A 21,963-nucleotide genomic window follows, 5' to 3' on the forward strand; every position below is an offset into this window, starting at 1 on the left:
GGATTCAGCCTACTTGGTTGTTAGCCTTCACGATCGACCCAAACTGCCCCTTTGGGTCAATGGTAAATGCTTCGAAGGCATTTTGGACACCAGTGCGGACAAAAATATTATCTCATCGCACTGGTGGCCACGGTCCTGGCCCGTTACCGAGTCGTCTCATGCCCTACAGGGCTTGGGCTACAGTGCAAACCCCACCATTAGCTCCACCAGATTAACCTGGAAAACAGACGAAGGGCAATCGGGATATTTTACACCATATGTCCTCCCCCTGCCATTCAACTTGTGGGGAAGAGACATGATGCAGGGCATGGGATTGACCTTATCTAATACATTTTCATCTCAGGCCCAAGATATTATGATCAAAATGGGTCATAGGCTAGGAAGGGGTTTGGGTCGCTCCCAGCAGGGAATACGGGAGCCAATAAATCCTAAACCTAATGCCGACAAACAGGGCCTGGGTTTTTCCTAGGCGCCACTGGGGCAGCATGGCCCATACCATGGAAAACAGAGACCCCCGTATGGGTTCCCCAATGGCCACTTACTTCTAAAAAACTGGAAGCAATGAATCAGCTAATTAATGAGCAGTTGGCTCTGGGACACATAGAACCATCCACCTCTCCGTGGAATACACCCATTTTTGTCATTAGAAAGAAATCCGGAAGGTGGCACTTGCTGCATGATTTGAGAGCCGTTAATGAACAAATGCACCTCTTTGGGCCTGTGCAGCGAGGACTCCCAGTGCTTTCAGCTTTGCCCAAAAATTGGAGTCTGGTAATAATAGATATTAAGGATTGTTTCTTTTCTATTCCATTGCATCCTGCTGATAGGCCTCACTTTGCTCTTACGATTCCTTCAATTAATCATATAGAGCCTGATAAACGTTTTCAATGGAAAACCCTACCTCAGGATATATGCCTCAGTCCGACCATTTGTCAGATGTTTGTGCAGGAGGCTCTTAAACCGCTTCATGAACGGTTTCCATGTTTGCTCGTGGTTCATTATATGGATGATGTACTTATATGTCATGAGGACTTACAGGTCCTAAAGGAAGCCTACCCACTGCTCGTTAAAAGTTTACAGCTATGGGGTCTTCAAATAGCCGCTGAGAAGGTGCAGATTGCAGACACTGGCCAATTTTTAGGTTCTGTTCTTCTTCCTGAAAAGATTCTGCCTCAAAAAATAAAAATTTATAGGGATGATTTGCAAACATTAAATGATTTCCAAAAATTGTTAGGAGATATTAATTGGCTACGACCGTTTTTAAAAATCCCCTCTGCTGATTTAAAGCCATTATTTGATATCCTGAAAGGAAATACTCATATTACCTCCCCTCGGGCCTTGACACCGGCAGCAGAGGCAGCCTTGTTGCTAATGGAGGAATCCATTAAGGAGGCACAGCTGTGCCATATTGATGAGACTCAACCATTTGCTCTATGCATGTTTAAAACAAGAAAGCTACCCTCTATGCTATGGCAGGATGGACCGTTACTATGGATCCATCCGCATGCTTCTCCTAACAAAAATATTGATTGATATCCCGCCGCTATAGCTCAAATTGTTCTTAAAGGCCTTAAAATGTCTGTTAGTCATTTTGGCAAGCATCCAGAGGTTATGATAATTCCCTATACCTCCTCTCAGGTACAAACTTTGGCCACTGCCTCTGACGATTGGGCCATTTTGGTTACAACCTTTTCGGGGAAAATTGATAATCATTATCCCAAACACCCTCTGCTGCAGTTCGCTGCATGTCATCCCATTGTGTTTCCCCGAATTACATCTTCTGCCCCATTAAAAGACGGGATGACGGTTTATACAGATGGCTCCAAGAATGGTATGGGAGCCTATGTTGTCAGTTCTAAAACATATATAAAGAACTTTTCTGCCACCTCGCCCCAGATGATGGAATGTATGATGGTTTTAGAGGTTCTTCAAAGATTTCCTTGTCCCCTTAATATTGTTTCTGATTCTGCCTATATGATTAACGCTGTTAAATTATTAGAAGCTGCTGAAATTATAAAACCTACTAGTACAATGGCAGCTCTCTTCCAGAGGATACAGGAATGCTTACTAAATAGGAGAGCTCCATTTTTTATCACACACATAAGGGCACATTCGGGGCTTCCAGGCCCAATGAGTTTGGGCAATGACCTGGCTGATCATGCTACGCGGCTTGCTGCAATAGCTCTTGCCTCCCCGTTGCAGACCGCTAAAACCTTTCATGATAAGTTTCATGTTACAGCTGAAACCCTGCACAAACGTTTTTCTCTTACCAGAAAAGAGGCTCACAATATTGTAACCCAATGTCACAGCTGTTGCCAGTTTCTTCCTATCAGACACACTGGCATGAACCCCAGAGGGATTACGCCCTTACAAATATGGCAGATGGACGTAACTCATATCACTGCCTTTAAAAAACTTCAATATGTGCATGTGTCAAATGAATTTGCTCTGACATTATTCATGCCACACCGCTTACAGGAGAAAAAACCTCTTATGTCATTCAACATTGCCTTGAGGCATGGAATGCTTGGGGCAAGCCCACATCTTTAAAAATGGATAATGGGCCTGCCTATACTTCTCAAAATTTTAAGCAATTTTGTGCGCAGATGCAGGTCACCCACATTACAGGCCTGCCTTATAACCCCCAGGGACAAGGTATCATAGAACAGGCGCATCACACACTCAAATCTTATCTACTTAAACAGAAAGGGGGAATATTGACAGAGCTGCCCACGACGCCAAGGGTGGCCATCGCCATGGCTCTGTTCACCATAAAATTTTTAAATTTAAATGATAATGCTCAAAATGCTGCAACACGACATTGTTCGGATCCACAGCGGCCCAAAGATTTGGTTAAATGGAAAGATATGCTTTCTAATGAATGAAAAGGCCCGGATCCCATTTTATTGAGATCCAGGGGAGCTGTTTGTGTCTTCCCACAGGATCAAGAAAGCCCATTCTGGCTGCCAGAGCGATTGACCCAAACAATGAAGAATGATCCACAACACACGGATTCGCCTGAGGACCTGGCTGCTGCTCCTCCTGCCATTTTGCGGATGGATAACAGAATACCGATGGAGGACACTCTCAGCTTACCCGAAGCTGTTACCAGTCAGCCATAGGATGGCGATGTTTCCTCGATTTTTTACAACCAATAAGACTCTCGGGCCCCTCATACCATCCTAGAGATGATTTATAAGCTTGGCCATAGGACTCCAGTCCTGGGCCATGTCTCTCATTCCCCTACTTCAAAGAATGGGTGGGGATGGAAATGTTTTAGAACAGTCCTATGCTATGGATTAATGTTTCTCCTCTGGATGGTCTGCTGACTCAAATCCCAAAATCGTAGGGACAAAATGGTTATTGCACAAGCATTGGCTGCCCTAAAACAGGGGCCTCTACCAATATATGGTTATCTATGCTGAAGCAATAAGGTTTATGCCAACCAGCTCCTGAACCCCTAGGACAATGGTCCATTGCACAGGATGGAATGCTTGGCTTAGCTAGCCCTAAAGGTTGTCGAGCTGAAGAGCATCACACAGAGAATGGCCCTCTCTGAGAGATATGTCGTCCTGCATAAGGGTTTCCTATCATATATTCCCTTTCCCAGAAAAATGTCAGAGGGCAGGCCAGATAAGTTCCAGATGTCATGAACCTAGGGGCAGATTCCATGCAAGCCCATCATAATGTTTTCGCTCTGGGAAATGCGACCTCTATCTTTGCCTTCTGAGGGAGTTGCCTTTCTGCAAAGAAATAAAAAAAGGGGGATACGTTGTCCCGCGCTACCTTCTCGCCAGCAAGAACGACGCGGGGCACTTAGGATACTTTTGCAGTAAAGCTTTAATGCGTCTTGAGAGGGAGAGCATCAGCTTCCAAAGCAGAGACCCAGAATGAGGGGAACCCAGCCCTTATAAAGGAAACAGTCCTCGCTTCTGACGTGTCACTCTTGGATTGGTCCGCTGCCCATTATCCCAGGTGATGCCTCGGAAGTAGGCAGGGATGCAGCGGTAGAGAGTTACCAAGCATGTGCGCTGGGATTAAAGGCGTGTGCTACATCACCTTGAACTCACAGAGGTCTGCCTGTCTCTGCCTCCCAGGCATCGGGACCAAAGGCGTGTACTACCACGCCTTGAGGTTGCAGAGGTCAATCTGCCTCTGCCGCCCAGGCATCAGGACTAAAGGGGTGTACCGCCACACCTTGAGGTCACAGAGGTCAATCTCTACCTTTGTTCCTAGAAGCAATGGAGAATGTGGTCCGGCCCTCCACAATAACCCTTGCCAAATTCAAAAAGAATTAAATTAATGCTACATTAAGATGGTCATTTCTGGCTTTTAGCCACTACCTTGACTTGCTGACTCTATCAATAAGTATTTTTACATTTCAGTATCTCTCATTTAACTCACTGGAACCATTTTACAATAGCCTCTTAAGATGGACTTTGAGCCAGTGAACTGAAATTATCAGAATTATCAGAAAAAAGATTAAATTATATAATCAGAATCATATAAATTACATAATTACAAATAAATTACATAATTAAATTTAAATTATATAATTTATATATAAATTATCAGAAAAAAAGATTAGTCATCAGGAAGTAAATATGATGTCTGTCTTTTGATCATTAGAGTGAGAAATATCATATTTAGTAATTAAATAAGATATTTCCATCATGTATCTAGCTTTGTTTTTAGTTACAAAGCTAAATCTGATTATTATATGTCTATTTAATAAAATAAGTATTTTCCAGAATTAACAAGAAAAATTCATTTATTTCATTAATATTTTGATCATTTCCTTTGCATAAATTTTAAAAATCATTAATATCTCACATTTGAAGACAAATTTTGAAATTTAAAAACTGAGTAAACTCCTTAGACTTATTTTTTATTTTAAAAAGTTTGAAAGACTTCTAATAAGCCTATCCTTCCAATATGGGACAGCTTTTCTTAACAAACTCTTAGTAAAAAAAAAAAAAGCATGTATTCACCTATTCTTTACCGGTCCCCAAAATTGTAGATGAACTCAGATTTGATCAATAGGCTGAATGTTTTCCTTAATATTTTAAAATATGCCCTTTGTTCTTTTCTTTATTTGCTGATTCATGTGTGTTATATGTGAAAATTACATTTGCTTTCTATCTTATGGTTTGAATTGATCTGATAACTATAACAACAAATATATTTTTCGTGAATATATATGAACCTTAAATGACCCCATGTGAATTCCAAGTGTGTATACACAAAAATTCTTCCCCTATTCTATTGCAGCGACAGTGATACCAATATCTATGATCAGTTGCTTCCACTGATACTAGCAATGGCCGCTATGTCAGAACTGTCAGCTGGCTCTAATCGGTACTGAGATGCTGTTAGCCAAGAGTAGTGGCACATGTCTATTATCTCTGTCCTCATAAGACAAAGTCAGGAAGATGACCATTTCATGGCCTCTCTGAGATACACAACACAATCCTGCCTCAAGGCAAAAGTATAAAATAAGAATTGAAAGGCTATGAAGAATCAAGGGTACATTTAGAAAGGAAAGTTGTATGAAATAAGCACTGTTTATATTTCAGGATTATGATACTTAAAACACAATAGGTAGTACCTTTTAACTTTGTATGATTTATTAAATGGGTACCACAACAGTTCTATTACTATCTGTCCAATTTCTTTGACTGAGAGGACAAAGAGTTGAATCTTGCGCAATCCAAATTCAGACCAAACCAGTTCCATTTCACACAGCCTACTGAAGGAATGAAGAGACAGGGCCACAGGGCTCCCACATAACTCCTGGTGCAGGTTCAGCTGGAATCTCACATTGAACCACATTTGTATGTGTTTATCAATAACTAGGAAACATCATCCATTCCACAGAACATGAAAGTTTTTGTTATTTAAGTTTTGTTGTTTCATGAATTTCACTAAAACTTGTTCATGGAACCCGGACTGATTATAAATGAACATCTATTAGGATTCCAAATATGGGGAAGGAAGAAAACAAAGTTCATTATATGATTGATATCAGCTGGATTTTTATTGTGCTTACTGAGATCCATTCTTTTAGCCTGCAAAGCCCCAATTCAACCTCGTGTTGTAATGATTCTTCACACTTGTATACACATCATTCTGCTTAGATTTCTTCTATGTATGTATCTGTGTCTCATAACTATGACTCATGATGGTCAAGATTGTTCCTGCCTTTGAAGCTCAGCTCAACTCGTTTCTCTGTTTAGATGTTCTGAGGGCAACCTTGCATCTGTAAAGTCACCAGTCACCTCCTTAGAAAGGGTCCTGTGACCAAACAACCAAATATGATAAGAATAATAAGACAGTTTTTCTCAGTACAAATACTGACAATTTGCATTAATTTATTCAAAGCTTTGTATGTTATTTTCCCATACAGACTCATAAATATGAAAATCATTTTGCCTCCTTATTAGTTTTTAGCTTTCTGCAATAAGAAGCATCTTCAAACTTCTTCAAAGCTGTATAATTAATTTTTTTTAACCAAAGTCTAGATATCTCTATGTCTAAAATACAGTGGACCAGTACTTTAAATTTAGAACTTCAACAAACTACATCACATTGTGAAGACTTCTGAGAGAGAATGGCAGTAAAATTATAAACAGAAAGAACCATGGGATAACAAATTAAGATCATATAATTTAGCACAAAAACCACAATACTTATATACTGATGAGTAATAAATATCTTAAGTTAAATTCTTTCCAGTTAAGATATAGCATGCCTGCCCTCAAGCCCATAAGAGGAAATCTTAACACAGATTCCCTTTGTACTGAAAAACCTAAAATGTTGTTTTACTTTCAGTCTGCAAGCACTGGAATCACAATGGACTCCTCACTTCCTTTTCACCAAACTGTCAAGGCTATAGAAAAAATAATATATTTAAAAGGGGCATTTCTGCATTCTTTAAAATGCAACTCCCTCCAAATATTTCCATGGGATTATTAACCAAATTATTGAGTCACTATCTCTAAGAATACTGAAATCAGTATCTCAGTGGAATAGCAACATAAAACCTCTAGATGTACCTTGATATAAGATGTCAACACTGTGCTTTGGATGAAGCTTTCTGGAAGAGCACTTGACTAGCAATGAGGAGATCTTGAATAAAACTCCCCAGACACACACTTACAAAAACATAAATATGTATATTTTTGAAAAGACTTCAGGATGTTACCATTTCAGAATGCAATATCATCCAGAGTTTTGTACTTATATGGACATGATTTCTAAGGCTAAAGTGTACCATGCCAGTAGATGGCTGCACTAATGTTTTTATTTTAGTTTTCAATATTAAAAAAGATATATATGATACTGGAAAATTGCAGTATATACTGTTCTCTGTACTCTAAAAGAATGATGACTAAACATCCTTTACTTCTAGATTTTCCTAAATAAATAATTAATTTTGCATAGTATTAAATAATTTTGAGCCCACACTAGTATTTGAATTTTGATATGATTTTACTTGTTTTTACTTTGGCTTTTTTTCAAGTTATGGATTAAATTCATGTAAGCAAATTAAATCTAGGACTTAAATTAAAATTAAATCTACGTAAGCAAATACTCGACTAATAAGTTACTTCTCTAATCCTCTCCTTAGTTGTAAGACACACATACCCTAAGATTTTTCCTTCTATAACAAATACAGATTCTACTTAGGTAAACATGCTTTTCTTCAAAGTTTTTCTCAGTGCAATGTGGACATCCTTATTCCTTAAACTGTAGATGAAAGGGTTTAGCATTGGACTCACAACGGTATAAAAAATGGTAGATATTTTATCTTCATCCCCAGACACACTAGATGGTTTAAGATACATAAAGGCTATAGCTCCAAAGAAAAGAGAAACAGCTACAACATGGGAGCCACAGGTACTAAAGGCTTTTGACCTACCCTCTGCAGAATGGATGCCAAGGATGTTGGAAAGAATCAATGTGTAAGAAATAAAGATAGTCAGGCTAGGTACGATTACATTGACACCCACAACAATGAAAATAACCAATTCATTGATGTAGGTACTTGTGCAAGAGAGCTTCCTGAGAGGAGGTATGTCACACATGTAGTGATTGATGATGTTGCCATCACAAAAGGTCAGACTTAGTACACTACTAGTATTGGCTATGGCTCCCACAATCCCCATCACATAAGCACCCACCATCATCAAGTGACAAATATCATGGGACATGTTGACATGATAAAGAAGGGGCTTACAAATGGCAACATATCTGTCATAAGCCATTGCTGTCAAAATGTAGCATTCGTCAATAGAAAAGAAACAGAAGAAAAAGAGCTGAGTCATACACTCAGCATAGGAGATGGTGTTCTGCTTCACAAAACTCACCAGCATTTTGGGCGTGATGACAGAGGAGTAGCAGAGATCTGTGAAGGAAAGGTTGAAGAGAAAGTAGTACATGGGGGTGTGCAGGTGAGAATTCAAAACAATCAGAACAATCAATCCCAGGTTCCCCACCATGGAGACGACATAGATTCCCAAGAAGAGGAAGAAGAGAGGTAACTGGAGTTCTGACTGCCGTGTCAAACCCAGAAGGATGAACTCCTTCACTGAAGAGTCATTTGCTGAGGTCATTCCTTGCGTTATAACTGTGAGAATAGTATAAAATAGTATTATTAGAATGAGATCTTAGTCCTCTCCAACCTTTACCATGAAAATGAGATTTAGAACCAGAATGGAAGGATAAAGTCAAACTCACTCTTCTCTGTGCCTCTGTTATAGACACTTGAAGACCCTTAATGTCCAGAAATATATAAAAGGTCCACTTCTTTGGAATAATATTGAGGTCACCAATGGCCATTATTACTTCTGCATCATCTCTGTTCTGCTTCTACTTGAAAATTTACCTCCCATTTCAAGTTCAAAGGTAAAATCAAAAGAAAAGTCCCTAAGCATATAACTCACTACTCTCGTAGGGGTATTTTGAGGGGGAAAATCTAGCTTGCCTCCAATTCAACACTTACCTTTGTCCATAGAGAACTCATAAATGAACTTAAAAACTCCTCTCCTTCACCCTCACAAAGGGGCAAGTGAAATGGCACTGATGAACTATAAAGTATATAGCCAAGAAAAATAACTTATTTTCTGCTATTACTAGGCTTGGATTTCTGGTGATAGAGAAAATTAATTTTAGGTAAGTTGAACCAGAGCCCTCATTCCTCAAGATTAAGAAAAGCCATGGGATGGAGACAAGATTTTTTGGTGTCGTCTTTGCCCAGAATGCCTTCTCTATCCAAGAGGTTGGTAAATAGCATCTACTGATGTCACAAGAGCCACTTGTTAATGACTCAAGAGGCTTTTTATGAGTTTGCAATCTTAGGGACCTGATTAGTATTGGAAAATCTTATGTTTTACAGTTATTTTTCCCAAGGGATCAGGTTTCTAGGTACACTGCTTGCAGATGACTTTAATAGTAATAACACTGACTTATTGAATATATCCAGTATTGTTTTGTTTTTATTGTTTGAAAGGTATCTACATATATACAGTGTGTTTTGATTAAGTTCATACCTGATACTTTCCATCCAGTTCCTCTTCTACCCTACCACTATACTTCACATCTTCATCTTTGCTTTTCTCTCACTTTTAAAGCCCACAGAGTTCAGTCAGCACTGACATAATAAATATGTTTGTAGAGACATCTACATGAGGATAAGAAGCCTTTCAAGTGCTACATCCTTGAAACTCACTGTTTCTCCCATTAACCACAAACTGCCAATAGCTCTTCAGATAGAGATAGAACAGCATCATGACCATAATCTCCCTCATTTCTTGAAATTTGTTTGGCTTGATTTTACATAGGTCTTATGAAGACTGATGCAACAACTGTGAGGTCATTTGAGCAGTAAACTTGTAAAGTCCTGAAAACTTTGTTTCAGCATAGTTACCTGTCATCTCTGACTCTAACAATCTTTTCAACCCTCCTTTCCTTATAATCCTGTACACTTGGGAGAAGAGCTATGATGTGGTGATCTTCCTACCTCAAGTTATGGATATCTATGTCAATCACCATCTTCTGCCAAAAGATGCATTTCTGATGAAGACTGAGAGATGCATAATCTATGGCATATATATGTATATATATATATATATATATATATATATAATGGAAATTTATTAAGAGCCAATTTAATTCTATATCCACAGCAGAAAACTCGACAGGGGCACTATCCTATAGACTATGACCTATCTAGTCTCAGGTCATTCCAAGCACTATGCTAGGAATGATATTTGTCTGTGGAGAAAGCTGGAAATCAAAACAAAAAGGGATTAGTAATCCTACAACACGTGTACCAATATAACACAGAAGGTGTATTCTGTCAGGTCAGCAATTATTTTAGCCCTTGGTTTTATAACTAAATAATTGATCATTACTATTTGCCTATAATAACAAGCCTAGGCTTTAGCACTACAGAATATAGACAACAGGGGTGAAGTTTTTAGGCAGAAACAAGCTTTATGGTAGCTTCAGCAACAGAATCTCACCATGAAGTTATGGGCATAATCAAGAGCAGTGGTAATTGCCTTTATTTTAGGGTGCTTATATGGAACAAAACTGGCATACAACTCCAAAAAAAGTAGCCCATTCTTGAATCTCAGTTTTATTTGATAGCCTATGGTGTCGAGGAGGAACAATGCCTTCCAATTAGAGGTAGATCTATTTAATTCATATTTTACACATGAATATATCTTAGGAAGCTCATACAGAAGTAAATATACACACAACTTTCTCAACAGTCTTAATATCAGTTATCTGTCCTCAAACTCCCACTGTATTCTGCCCTCCCATATCCTGTCCCAATCAATTCTCCTGCTGCATTAGTCTCCAGTTTTCCTCCATCTCACCTATGTTCTGGATTAACACACATTTTATTCTTGCACTATGGGTCCCTATAAACAGAAAAATCAAGAAAACTTGTTTAATATACAATTAATTCTTCATACTGTCTATCACTAGATGAACTCCTATATATTTTTATAATGTCCTCTTTCCTACATATTACACATACTACTTAATCAAAGTGTATAATATCAAATGAAATTTGTCTGTTTTCCTCACAGTTACTTTTAAGGCATTTAAAAAAATTAAACCTGGCTGGGCAGTGTTGATGAACGCTTTTAATCTCAGCACTTTGGAGGCAAAAGCAGGTGGAAAAGAAGGAAGAAAGTGGAAGAAAAGGAGGAAGAGAAAGGAAGTTCCCTAAGTTAAGAGTAACTCTGTGAGGAGTTCTGATAAACAAAATATAAAAGGAATATTACAAGAGAGGATTCAACAAGCCTTATAGTAAAAAGAGATTCAGAAAAACAATAGAAACAAATCCTGAAAAACATTAGCCTAAGTGATAACTAAATTATAGAGTTGTCATGAACAGATATTAGAAAGAGTGAGCTTTTGGTTAAATTTTTACATTTAACCTTAAACTGGATATGAAAGTACAATTTTGAAGTAGGAGAATATACCAAAAAGACTAAATGAATTCAGAAACAAACAGCAGAACATGAGAATAATAATCATGACTCATTTCTCTAGTTAATAAATCATAAAATTGATGAAGTCTGTAGATAAAATAAATAACAGAGCAGTAAGAATACCGCCAATTACAAGTTTTTCTATTTAGGATGAAAAGAAATACAACAACTGCTAAAATGAATCTCAATTTTTCCTGACTCTCCAAAATTACTAAGGGATCCAAAATTCCTTAGGGCAAACTTGAAATGTGCCCTGCAGGATGTGTATTCCTTGGGGGTACCAAAGTGATCAAGACTTTGTGATTCATTAAATATTTTCTATAAAATGTTAAAAATGTTTGTTGTTCAGTTTTGTTTTGATTTGATTTTACTTATTCCTCTCTTCCATTAGCATTCAAAGTGACGTCTAGCACTGTGAATGCTAGTCAGTAGGGGAGAAGATTCTAGTTAGGTATCAGCTGGATGTTTCCATGTTCAATGACATAAGCAGTGTCAAGAATAAGCACTTACCATCTGATTCTTGAGAAAATCCAGTAATTGCTTTGTCAGTGGCCTATGGGGCCTGTCTATAGGACCCTATTGGTAAAGAAGTTAATAAAATGAAACCCACTCCAGAGCATGCAGTTTTTAGTTGGTGGCATAAAATGTCTAGTTGAAGTATTGTTTTCTGCATTCTTTGGTGATTCCATTTAAACTCCATTTGTATATATATTAGGAAATTTCTACAATAGAAGGTTCTCATGTGGCTTTTCTAAAATTCTTTAGTGTTTATTGTTTCCCCTCACAATCTCTGAGGAATTCACACACATATTCAGTGTGTTTGGTTATATCAACCCCCATTTATTCTCCAGCTCTTCTTTTAGCCTGGCTTCCATTCCCTCTTCTTAAAACCCACTGAGTCAAACCAGCACTGTTTGTGTCGTCATGGGTATAGAGACATTTATGAAGCATAGACTTCCCTGAAGAAAGCTGACTCTCCTTAACCTAATAGCACTATTAGTTGATACAGGAATACAAAATATGGAGGTAAGAGGCGCTCATGAACCCATACCTCTAATGGAAGAACTACTGAGACATGATAGTTCATAGTAGGAAGGGAGTCATTTTTCTTTAGGGATATAATCCCTGTTAAGTCAATTAAGCTCAAGTGATTGACCTCACACCCATGAGTGTATGTCCAGCACAAGTAAGACTAGGTTGATATTTTAAAACCAAAATAAAAGTAGGACATGAAATTGGGAGAGGTTAGAAAGGTAAGCAATAGATTATGATATGAGAGAGGTTTGGGCAGGAGTCAAATGAATATCATCAAAGTACATTGTAAGACATTCTCATAAGGTTAATAAAAAATATTATGTTAAAAAAGAACCTGAAATATGCCCTTAGTACCTCATAAAAAATATTAATGAAAGAAGAGTTTTCTGTCAAACCCTAACCTAGACTTTATGATGAAAGTCTTTCAAATTTTATACCTCCAATGTACAGGTAGGTAAACATGGAATGAAGGTAGAGAGGTTCCAAGATTCCACTTGAAAGGCTATCTCATTTCTTTCTTTCTTCCATTTGCATTGGGCAGCATCACCCTAATTCAATGATAGCAAATAATATCAAATGTTTACCCTTCCACTAAGACATACAGATCTTCATCTTTCATTCACTCCTGACTCCTTACAAGCCTGACATGTTCAACCTTATTAGTTAGCGCCATCTTAAAATACAAATCTTCATGTTGTACTATGTTTTCAAAACTACAAGAACATAATATTAACTAAGCAGAGTGTTTCTGCCTTAATTCAAATATTTGTCTGTAAATCTAAAATTAGTTCAAATCTATTTTTAATAACTAAATGAAATCAACAATTGTTATGGAATCTTATTTTAATGAGGCCAAGGTATTTTCTTTTGTTTATCCTGAAGAGTATTATTTTAAATAAGTAAAGGAGTATTACTTTTGTTTTCGTGGCATTTTTAATGATGTACAGATGTGTTGTAATTATGTAAAGATGTGTTGCATCTGTTTTGCTTTGCCTGCCTAAAAACCCTGTTTGGTCTAATAAAAAGCTAAAGAGCCAACAGCTAAACAATAGAAAGACAGGGTACTGCTAGGCAGAGAATAAATAGGAGTAGGACTCTAGACTCAAGAGAAAAAAGAGGTAAATGAAAGAATAAGAAGAAGAGAAAGAGGGACACACACAGGGCAAAGGCCAGCCTGCAGATACAGAACTGAGACATGAAGAGAGAGAGAGAGGGAGAGAGAGAGAGAGAGAGAGAGAGAGAGAGAGAGAGAGAGAGAGAGAGAAAGGGACAGGAAAGGAAAGGAAAGGAAAGGAAAGGAAAGGAAAGGAAAGGAAAGGAAAGGAAAGGAAAGGGAAGGGAAGGGAAGGGAAGGGAAGGGAAGGGAAGGGAAGGGAAGGAAAGGAAAAGAAAGGAAAGCGTTGAGGCAAAAGGTAGGTAAAGAAAAACAGGTTAATTAATTTATTTTTTTATTTAGTTACAAATTTTTCTCTGCTCTCCTCTCTTCCTCTCCCCTCCCCTTCAAACATCTCCCATGATCCCCATGCTAACAATTTACTCAGGAGAACTAATTTTTTCTACTTCCCATGTAGAAAGGAGCCATGTATGTCTCTGGTTTTCATTGTTGTCTAGGTTCTCTGAGATTGTGAATTATAGGCTGATTTTCTTTGCTTTATGTTTAAAAACCACTTATGAATGACTACATATGATAATTGTCTTTCTGGGTCTGGGTTACCTCACTCAGTATGATGTTTTCTAGCTCCATGCATTTCCCTGCAAATTTCAAGATATCATTATCTTTTTCTGCTGTGTAGTACTCCATTGTGTAAATGTACCACAATTTTCTTATCCATTGTTTGGTTGAGGGCATTTAGGTTGTTTCCAGATTTTGTCTACGACAAATGATGCTGCTATGAACATAGTTGATCACATGTCCTTGTGGTATGATTGAGAATTCTCTGGGTATATACCCAAAAGTGAAATTGCTATGTCTTGAGGAAAATTGTTTCCTAGTTTTTTGAGAAATCACCATGCTGAATAATCGCCAAAGGAACTGCACCAGCTTGCATTCTAACCAGCAATGCAGAAGTGTTCCCTTTACCCCACAACCTCTCCAGCATAAGTTGTCATTAGTGTTTTTGATTATTGCCATTCTAACAGGTGTAAAATGGAATCTCAGAGTTGTTTTGATTTGCATTTCCCTGATTGCTAAGGATGTTGAGCATTCCCTTAAGTGTCGTTCAGCCATTTTAGATTTCTCTGTTGAGAGTTCTCTGTTTAGGTCTGTACTCCATTCCATTTTTTATTAGATTTTTTTTCTTTCTTTAATAGCCAAAAGAATTCTGTGCATTAAAGGAACTTCTGAAGGAGTAACAATCCCTGAATTTAAACTCTACTACAGAGCTATAGTACTGAAAACAGCCTGGTACTGGCATAAAAAAAAGACAGACAGGAGGACCAAAGGAACTGAATAGAAGACCCAGATATTAATCCACACACGCATGAATACCTAATTTTTGACAAAGAAGCGAAAAATATAAAATGGAAAAAGGACAGTATATTTAACAAATGGTGGTGCTGGCATAGCTGGATATCAACATGCAGAATGAAAATAGATCCATATCTATAACCATGCACAAACTCAAGTCCAAATAGATCAAAGACCTCAATATAAAGCCAGCCACACTGAACCTCATAGAAGAGAAAGTGGGAAGTACACTTGAACTCATTGGCACAGGAGACCCCTTACTAAATATAACCCCAGTAGCACAGACATTGAGAGAAACAATTAACAAATGGGACCTCCTGAAACTGAAAAGCTTCTGTAAGGCAAAGTACATGGTCAAAAAGACAAAATGACAGTCTACAGAATGGGAAATATCAGATGGTGGTCTGATCTCCAAAATATACAAAGAAACAAGTTAATTTATCATAAAAGAGCTAGTCAAAAATCTGTCTAAGTTAAGCCAAGCATTTAAAACTAATAATACATCTCTGTGTCACAATTTGGGAGATGGTTGTTGGTCTAAAAGTAAAACAAAACAAAACAAAAGCCTAGCACAAACAGTAGTTGAGACAATGTAGGAAATTCAGTAAACTTGAAGAATAGCAACAACAGTAAGACACTGTCTGATGAAACACAGATAAGCCCATTAAAAAATAACTGAGCAAAGTTTCAGAGATCCTTCATCCACATTCTGGATAGAGGAATGAATATGCAATTAGGAAAAAAGTGAAGACCAACGGCTAAGAACATCTATGTAAGAGATCACTACTACACAGTGGAATCCCTGAACATTTAATATTCTTCTTTGATAACAAATTTGACTGCCTAATCCACATAAAAATTTATGAAACAGGTCTTTGGAGCTAGGTGATTAGGAACCACCCACAAAGCAGTAAGAACTATAGAATATCATAAGGTTATTTATTTATGGCCTGGTATGCTTTACATAGATATTTATAATTATTCATCAAACTACCAGGAACTTACTTATAGTTTGGGGTTCTAGGAAACCCTAAAGGGAAAACCAAAGCTCAAATAATATATAAGAAAAAAGAGCATTTATTATATCAGCATGCATGTGTGGTCATTCCCTTATACAAAACGGTAACAGCATGAAAAGGAACACGCAGGCTTCTTTTAAACACAGTTACGGAGAGTGTCAAGGATAATTAAGTCATTTCAAATATGACTGGCTAAACAAACATCATATGTTAGTACATTTTTAATTGACTGAGGTTTTGTCTTATCATTTTTGGACATACTTGCACAAGCTTGGGCAACTCTGAATATGCCTCAGAATGGGACTTGCTAGATTTGTCCTTGAGACATTGTGAGGCTGACTTAGGCGCTGTGATGTTTCTCTCTGTCGACCCTGAATGTAGGGGCATTGTAGATAAATAGCTCTTTGTTGGGAGAGACAACTGTTTTGACCTTTTTAGACAAGAGAAACCTAAATTCAGTTGTGATGGTGGAAGAATTTAGCCCATTTATTCCCCAACTGAGCTTGGATCCATCTCAAATCCTTGATATGGGTTTAGGGCCTGATATTGGGAGATTAGCACCATCAGTTTAATGGTACGCAGATAGGAATTATCATTTAGTTAAGGTCCAATGATATAAAAGTGATTAGCCATTAGCATAAATAGAAGGGCCAAAGGCCCTATGATGGTTAACAAAATTCATTATCTAGAAGGAACCAAGAAATGACCCTGGAAACCAGTTATTATTTTATCCTTGATCCCATTTTTGTAATGTTTCTTAGAGTATAGCCAGATTATAATCCTAAATGATTGGTATAGAACTAATAATTTTAAATCCATTAATATAATATCTCTTTGGTTCTGTATGAAGAAGGCCAAGTGTCTTATTAAATTGTAAAACTATTTTAGTTAATTAATCTATCAATTGATAATCTGTGCCCATTTTCTTGATGTGTCAATGGGCATTATAGGTATCCATTTTGTCCCCTGTGTCAGGGAGTTTTTCTTTGACATAGTTTTTCAGTCTAGTAAGGGCAAGGGGCAAGGGATGACATATTCTATTATGTAACTACTTACAACTGAAACTGGGGTGTTGTTTTCAGAACCCAGGAATGGTAAAAGGCTAACCAAATGCTGGTTAATGGTGCATTTGTCAGAGGCATGTAATTATCTGACCCTGATCCAGCTGTAGAGACAGTGAGCAATCATATTGACTGGACTGGTCCACATAAGCTTTCATTAAGTCCAGGGTTCATAGTCATTGGGAGCAGGTTGAAATCAGCAGCTGATGCTTAGATGTGTCTGTCAGTCAAGTGGAATTCTGCCGAGAATGATATGAACTAGGCACAGAAGTTATAACTTAGGAATTTTAAATAAACTTATATTTGGAACTTTTTCATTTGACCTATGACAGGTTGATCCAAGCTTTATGATTTGACTCCCTCAAATTTACATGAAGTTTAGCTTATCAAAAGACAAAAATTTTAGACATACTAGCATTGCCATTGTACTGAAAAATATATTGTAGAAAAAGCAGGAAACAGGTATCTGTAAAACAGGTTTCTACAAAAAGAGTAGACTTATACCTTTGAGTCCTATCAAAAGCTATAGATATGAGTCAAAAGGTACAAACATGTTCTTAGACCGACAAACATCCTAGACTTTTATGTTTTAAAATGTTTTTAGTCCTTCAAAGCACATATAGAATTTAACCCATTTTTATGTAACCATTTTTCAGGGTTACAAGTAGTTATTTCTGAGAACAATCATTGTAAAGCAAGATTTTTTTTCGTAGACTGTTACATCTGAAACCTTTTTGGTTTTCTCCACAGGAAAACTATTAGTTTTTGAGAAAGAAAGACTTGATTTTTCTATACAAAATGAGATAACAAGCAGCCTATAGCCTTGTAGAATAACCTGGTTGCCTACTTCTGTTTATCTGACAGAGTTATAGTTTGCCTAACCAACAATACCATCAGATATCTGAAAAGGATAAATTATAACATGAAATATAATATGAACAAAATGCCTGTGTATCATTTAAAATGAAGGAGATTAGTCCATTACATAGACAGTCAACCCAGGCTCCTGTGGTCTCCATAATGTTAGGACAGAGTCCCCAGGACAGAATCAGTTTTGCATTGTCAGGCCCATGAGGTGAGAGTTTTCCTGCTGAGGTGGAACATGAGGAAGGCTGACTTTCTATTGTCTAGGCAAAGAAGGGCAGTCAGTTCTCCAGTGTCCTGCTTGTCTGCAGTCTATTCTGAGTTCTGGTGTTCTGGTGCATTGGGGCATCTTGCCCAGTACTCAGTGTTACCAACCATCCTGGTTGCATTGCCGTGTTGTTCCATATTTCTTTTGGAGACCTCCAGGTGATTGATAGGAGCTAGAGTCACTGTCTGTCACAGTAAGCTTTTTTTTTAATTTTTTTTCACAGTAAGCTTTTTTATTAAATAATTTAGATGTCATGTTCATCAGATTACTGGTGGATTTGAGGACTATTATCTAATAAATTTATCTGAGCTAGACAAACCTTGACTTAATCTAGAAAATATATCAAGTTTGGTAAATACAAGGCCATTAAGTAACCCTATAAATACATTATTCAAATGGACCCAGACCATAGATGTGATGTTGACAAATTTTAAGAAACAGTTTTTAACTTTTCTATGAAATTCTGAATAGCTTAGAACTTCAGTCCAGCCATTTCACTGACGGCCAATCACCCTACAACTTGGAGGCTGTGCCATGATGAATAACTATTAACCTGTACTGCTAATTATACATTATCTTTTAAAATAAGTATGACATGGGACCTCAGCCTTCCTCCCTCTATTAAAGAGCATGACCAGATTTTTAATACAGACAGTTTATAGTGAATAATCACCAGTCCTTTTTTTAATGATGAAAATCAAAAGAATTAACCTAATAGGTCAAATTTCCAACATATTTTACCATTTCTTTTCAAATTTAGTATTTGCAAGTATGAAAAACCAAAAAGAAACAAGTTCATACCCCTCTGGCCTTCTACAAATTTCTACATGTTCTCAGGTCAAGCTTTTCCTATCCCCAGCCCTCTGGTTCAGGCAGACATTTGGACTTTAGACAAACTCCTTTGTTCCTTTCTTTATTATTCTAGTCTCCCACCTTCTTTTTTGCTTTCTAGACAACATTAAAACTTTTACCAAAATCCTTTAGGTGGTTTCTTTCAGTAGTCAAGGATCTTGTATAGGTACAATAGTGTAAACAAGAGTGTATATATGCATATACATAAGCATATATGTATATATAAACAAAGGATGCTTAAAAACAACTCCCTTAAATGATGACAAATATTTATAACCCACCGAATCTGAACAACTAAAAACCATATAATTTCTTTCCTATGAAAACAAAACCATAATTTTTTGCAAATACTTTTTTACTTTTATTCTAAAACCGGAACATCTTAAAGCTAATAGTCTGGCTTCTTTCAGCAGTTTCTTCTACAGTGTTAAAACAGGAAAAGTTTAAGGTGGGAAATGAGCCAGCTAAAGGTCTTGGTGGAGGGAGGTATTATCACAAGATTGTAAATTGTATCAACAAAGATGAATTTGACTTAGGAAGAGAGTGGGTGTGGTAGCTGCGTGGGCAGTGCAGCAACTGAAGCACACAGAGTCCCTGGTAGTCAGTATTCCTGAAAAAGATCTTTATCTTCCCCAATCAACTAATCCCACACTCCCCACCTGGCATTTGAGTACTAGGATCAGGAGAGTGAAGCTCATTGCCTGTCCTGTGATACAATGAACAGAAACGCACACACACACACACACACACACACACACACACACACACACATATTAACCCACCGGTGTTAATAAAGAAACTGAAAAATGCAGACAGCAGTTTTTCCTGAGCTTGACCCCTGCCCAGATGGCAGAACCCTTCCCTTAAAAGGCTATCATAGTCAGATTGGAGTTCTCCTAACTCCAGCATATGGGAACCTTTGCATCAGTGGCTACCATAAGCAGACTGGAACTCCCTGGTTCTACCAGAAGGGAATTCTGAGCATCCTTAGACTTCCTGACCAGGAGGAATTTAATGACATGTCTGCCCTGCCTCAATAAGTCTCTTTTTTGGTCACTTGACCACCACCAGTTTTTTTTTCTTCATCCAGTCAGCAAACAATAACAAAGACTAAACAAAGACACACCCAGACTCACCGACTGATGGATAACAGAACAAGTGTGTTCTCCTACAAACACTCTACTAATGAGTTTAGGGGTCCCCACTGGTCCCAGGCAATGTACCAAATGTAGGCTCCTAGGAAACACTAAAGAAACACCCCAGATTCAAACAGTATGTAAGAGCAAAGAGCATTTATTATACTAGCATGTATGTGAGGGTCATTTACCTGTACAAAATGGTGACAAACCTCAGAGGAACGTGCAGCCTCCTTTTAAATATGGCTAAGGGGAGTTTCAGGGACAGTTAGGTCATCTCAAACATGACTGTCTAAACAAGCAGCAGTTATATTAATATACATATATTAATTGGCTGAGGTTTACTCTTATCAATTTTGGACACACTTGCACAAGCTTGGGCAAGTCTACACACACCTCAGAAGGGAGTTGCTGGATTTGTCTTTAAGACATTGTGAGACTAACTTAGGTCTTGTGTTTGTTCTCTTCCTCAGCCATGAATGTAAGGGCATTGTGCAAAAATAGCCGTTTATGGCACACAAAGATTAAAAATTGTGTTTTTACCTCTGTGTCACGTCCTGAGGTCTGCCAAAAACATGTTTTAGGCATGTGAAACAGATGGTTTAAGGAAGAGATCATTTTCTTGCAGCTCTGAGGGCTAACAGTCCTTCATCAAGCGTGGGTTATGTGTTTTCTGAGGCTGCTCTGTTTGGTTTACATGTGGTATGCTTTTGCCGTGTTGTCACCAGATCCTTATGTGTATCTCCATCATTTTTTTTTCTTTTTTAAATTTTTTATTCACTTTACATACCAACATTCTCCCATTTCCCCCAACACACACCCCCTTCCCCATCTTCCATCCACACCCCTGAAAGGGGAAGGCCTCCCATGAGGAGTCAACAAAGTCTCCAAGTTGAGGCAAGACCAAGCCTCTCCCCACTGCATCAAGGCTGAGATAGTCATCCTATCATAGGGAATGGGCTCCAAAAAGTCAGCTCATGCACCAGGGACAGATGATGTTCTATCCAGAGGCCCCACAAACAGACCCAGCCACACAGCTGTCACCCACATATCTTAATGTTTATGTGTTCCCATTTCTATTCTCTTAAAGACACTAGTTGGATTGGTTTAGGGCCAACCTTAACATTATTGCAAATCAACTTAAATGAGTTTTAAACTAATCACACCATTAAGAACCAAGTATTGTTACAGTCCACTGTCATGGGGAATGGGACACCGACAAATTTTATGCAAAGCACACCTACATAATAACCAATGTTCTACAAAGAAAGTGAAGACTGTATGGATCTGCACCGACACAGCAATATCAGGATTAGTAAGATTTAATGCTGTGATTCATATAGCGAAGAAATAAAATGAGGCTGTCAAGCCACACTAGCATGATATCACCTACTGTAAGATGGTCAAATTTATTCTTAATAAAAGGATTCTGTTATATGTGCATTTAATTTCCTTTTTTACAGGTGACTCAACAATTTACACTGTATTCAGAGATAAGACATTCAATATAAACTCCATTTTGTAAGTGAGTCTCAGATATAATGACCTGCTTTTATAACTCCTGGTTGTCTTGATTCCTTAGGTTTTATTGCTTTATATTTACTGAATAAAAAGTAAGTATATGAAAATGGTGCTGTTTCTTCAATAAAATACTTTCAAACTTGTCATATATTCACAGGTATTGGTGTTTGTCAGGCATTGAAAGGCATTTATATTCATTTCCAGCGTAAAAAATTATTTTTCTGAACAAT

The 21,963-nt window shown here is 37.6% G+C and overlaps 1 protein-coding gene across 1 annotated transcript; it reads right to left on the minus strand.

Annotated features, from left to right (window-relative positions):
* Positions 1-7,685: 7,685 nt before the first annotated feature.
* Positions 7,686-8,654, minus strand: LOC125409864 (olfactory receptor 8B8-like). The gene has a single exon (XM_048449045.3). The coding sequence runs from the start codon at positions 8,613-8,615 to the stop codon at positions 7,686-7,688; it is 930 nt and encodes a 309-aa protein (XP_048305002.2). The 5' UTR covers positions 8,616-8,654.
* Positions 8,655-21,963: the final 13,309 nt, after the last annotated feature.

The sequence above is a fragment of the Myodes glareolus genome, chromosome 4 (assembly GCF_982192425.1).
Source record: "Myodes glareolus chromosome 4, mMyoGla1.1, whole genome shotgun sequence".
Taxonomy (NCBI): Eukaryota; Metazoa; Chordata; class Mammalia; order Rodentia; family Cricetidae; genus Myodes; species Myodes glareolus.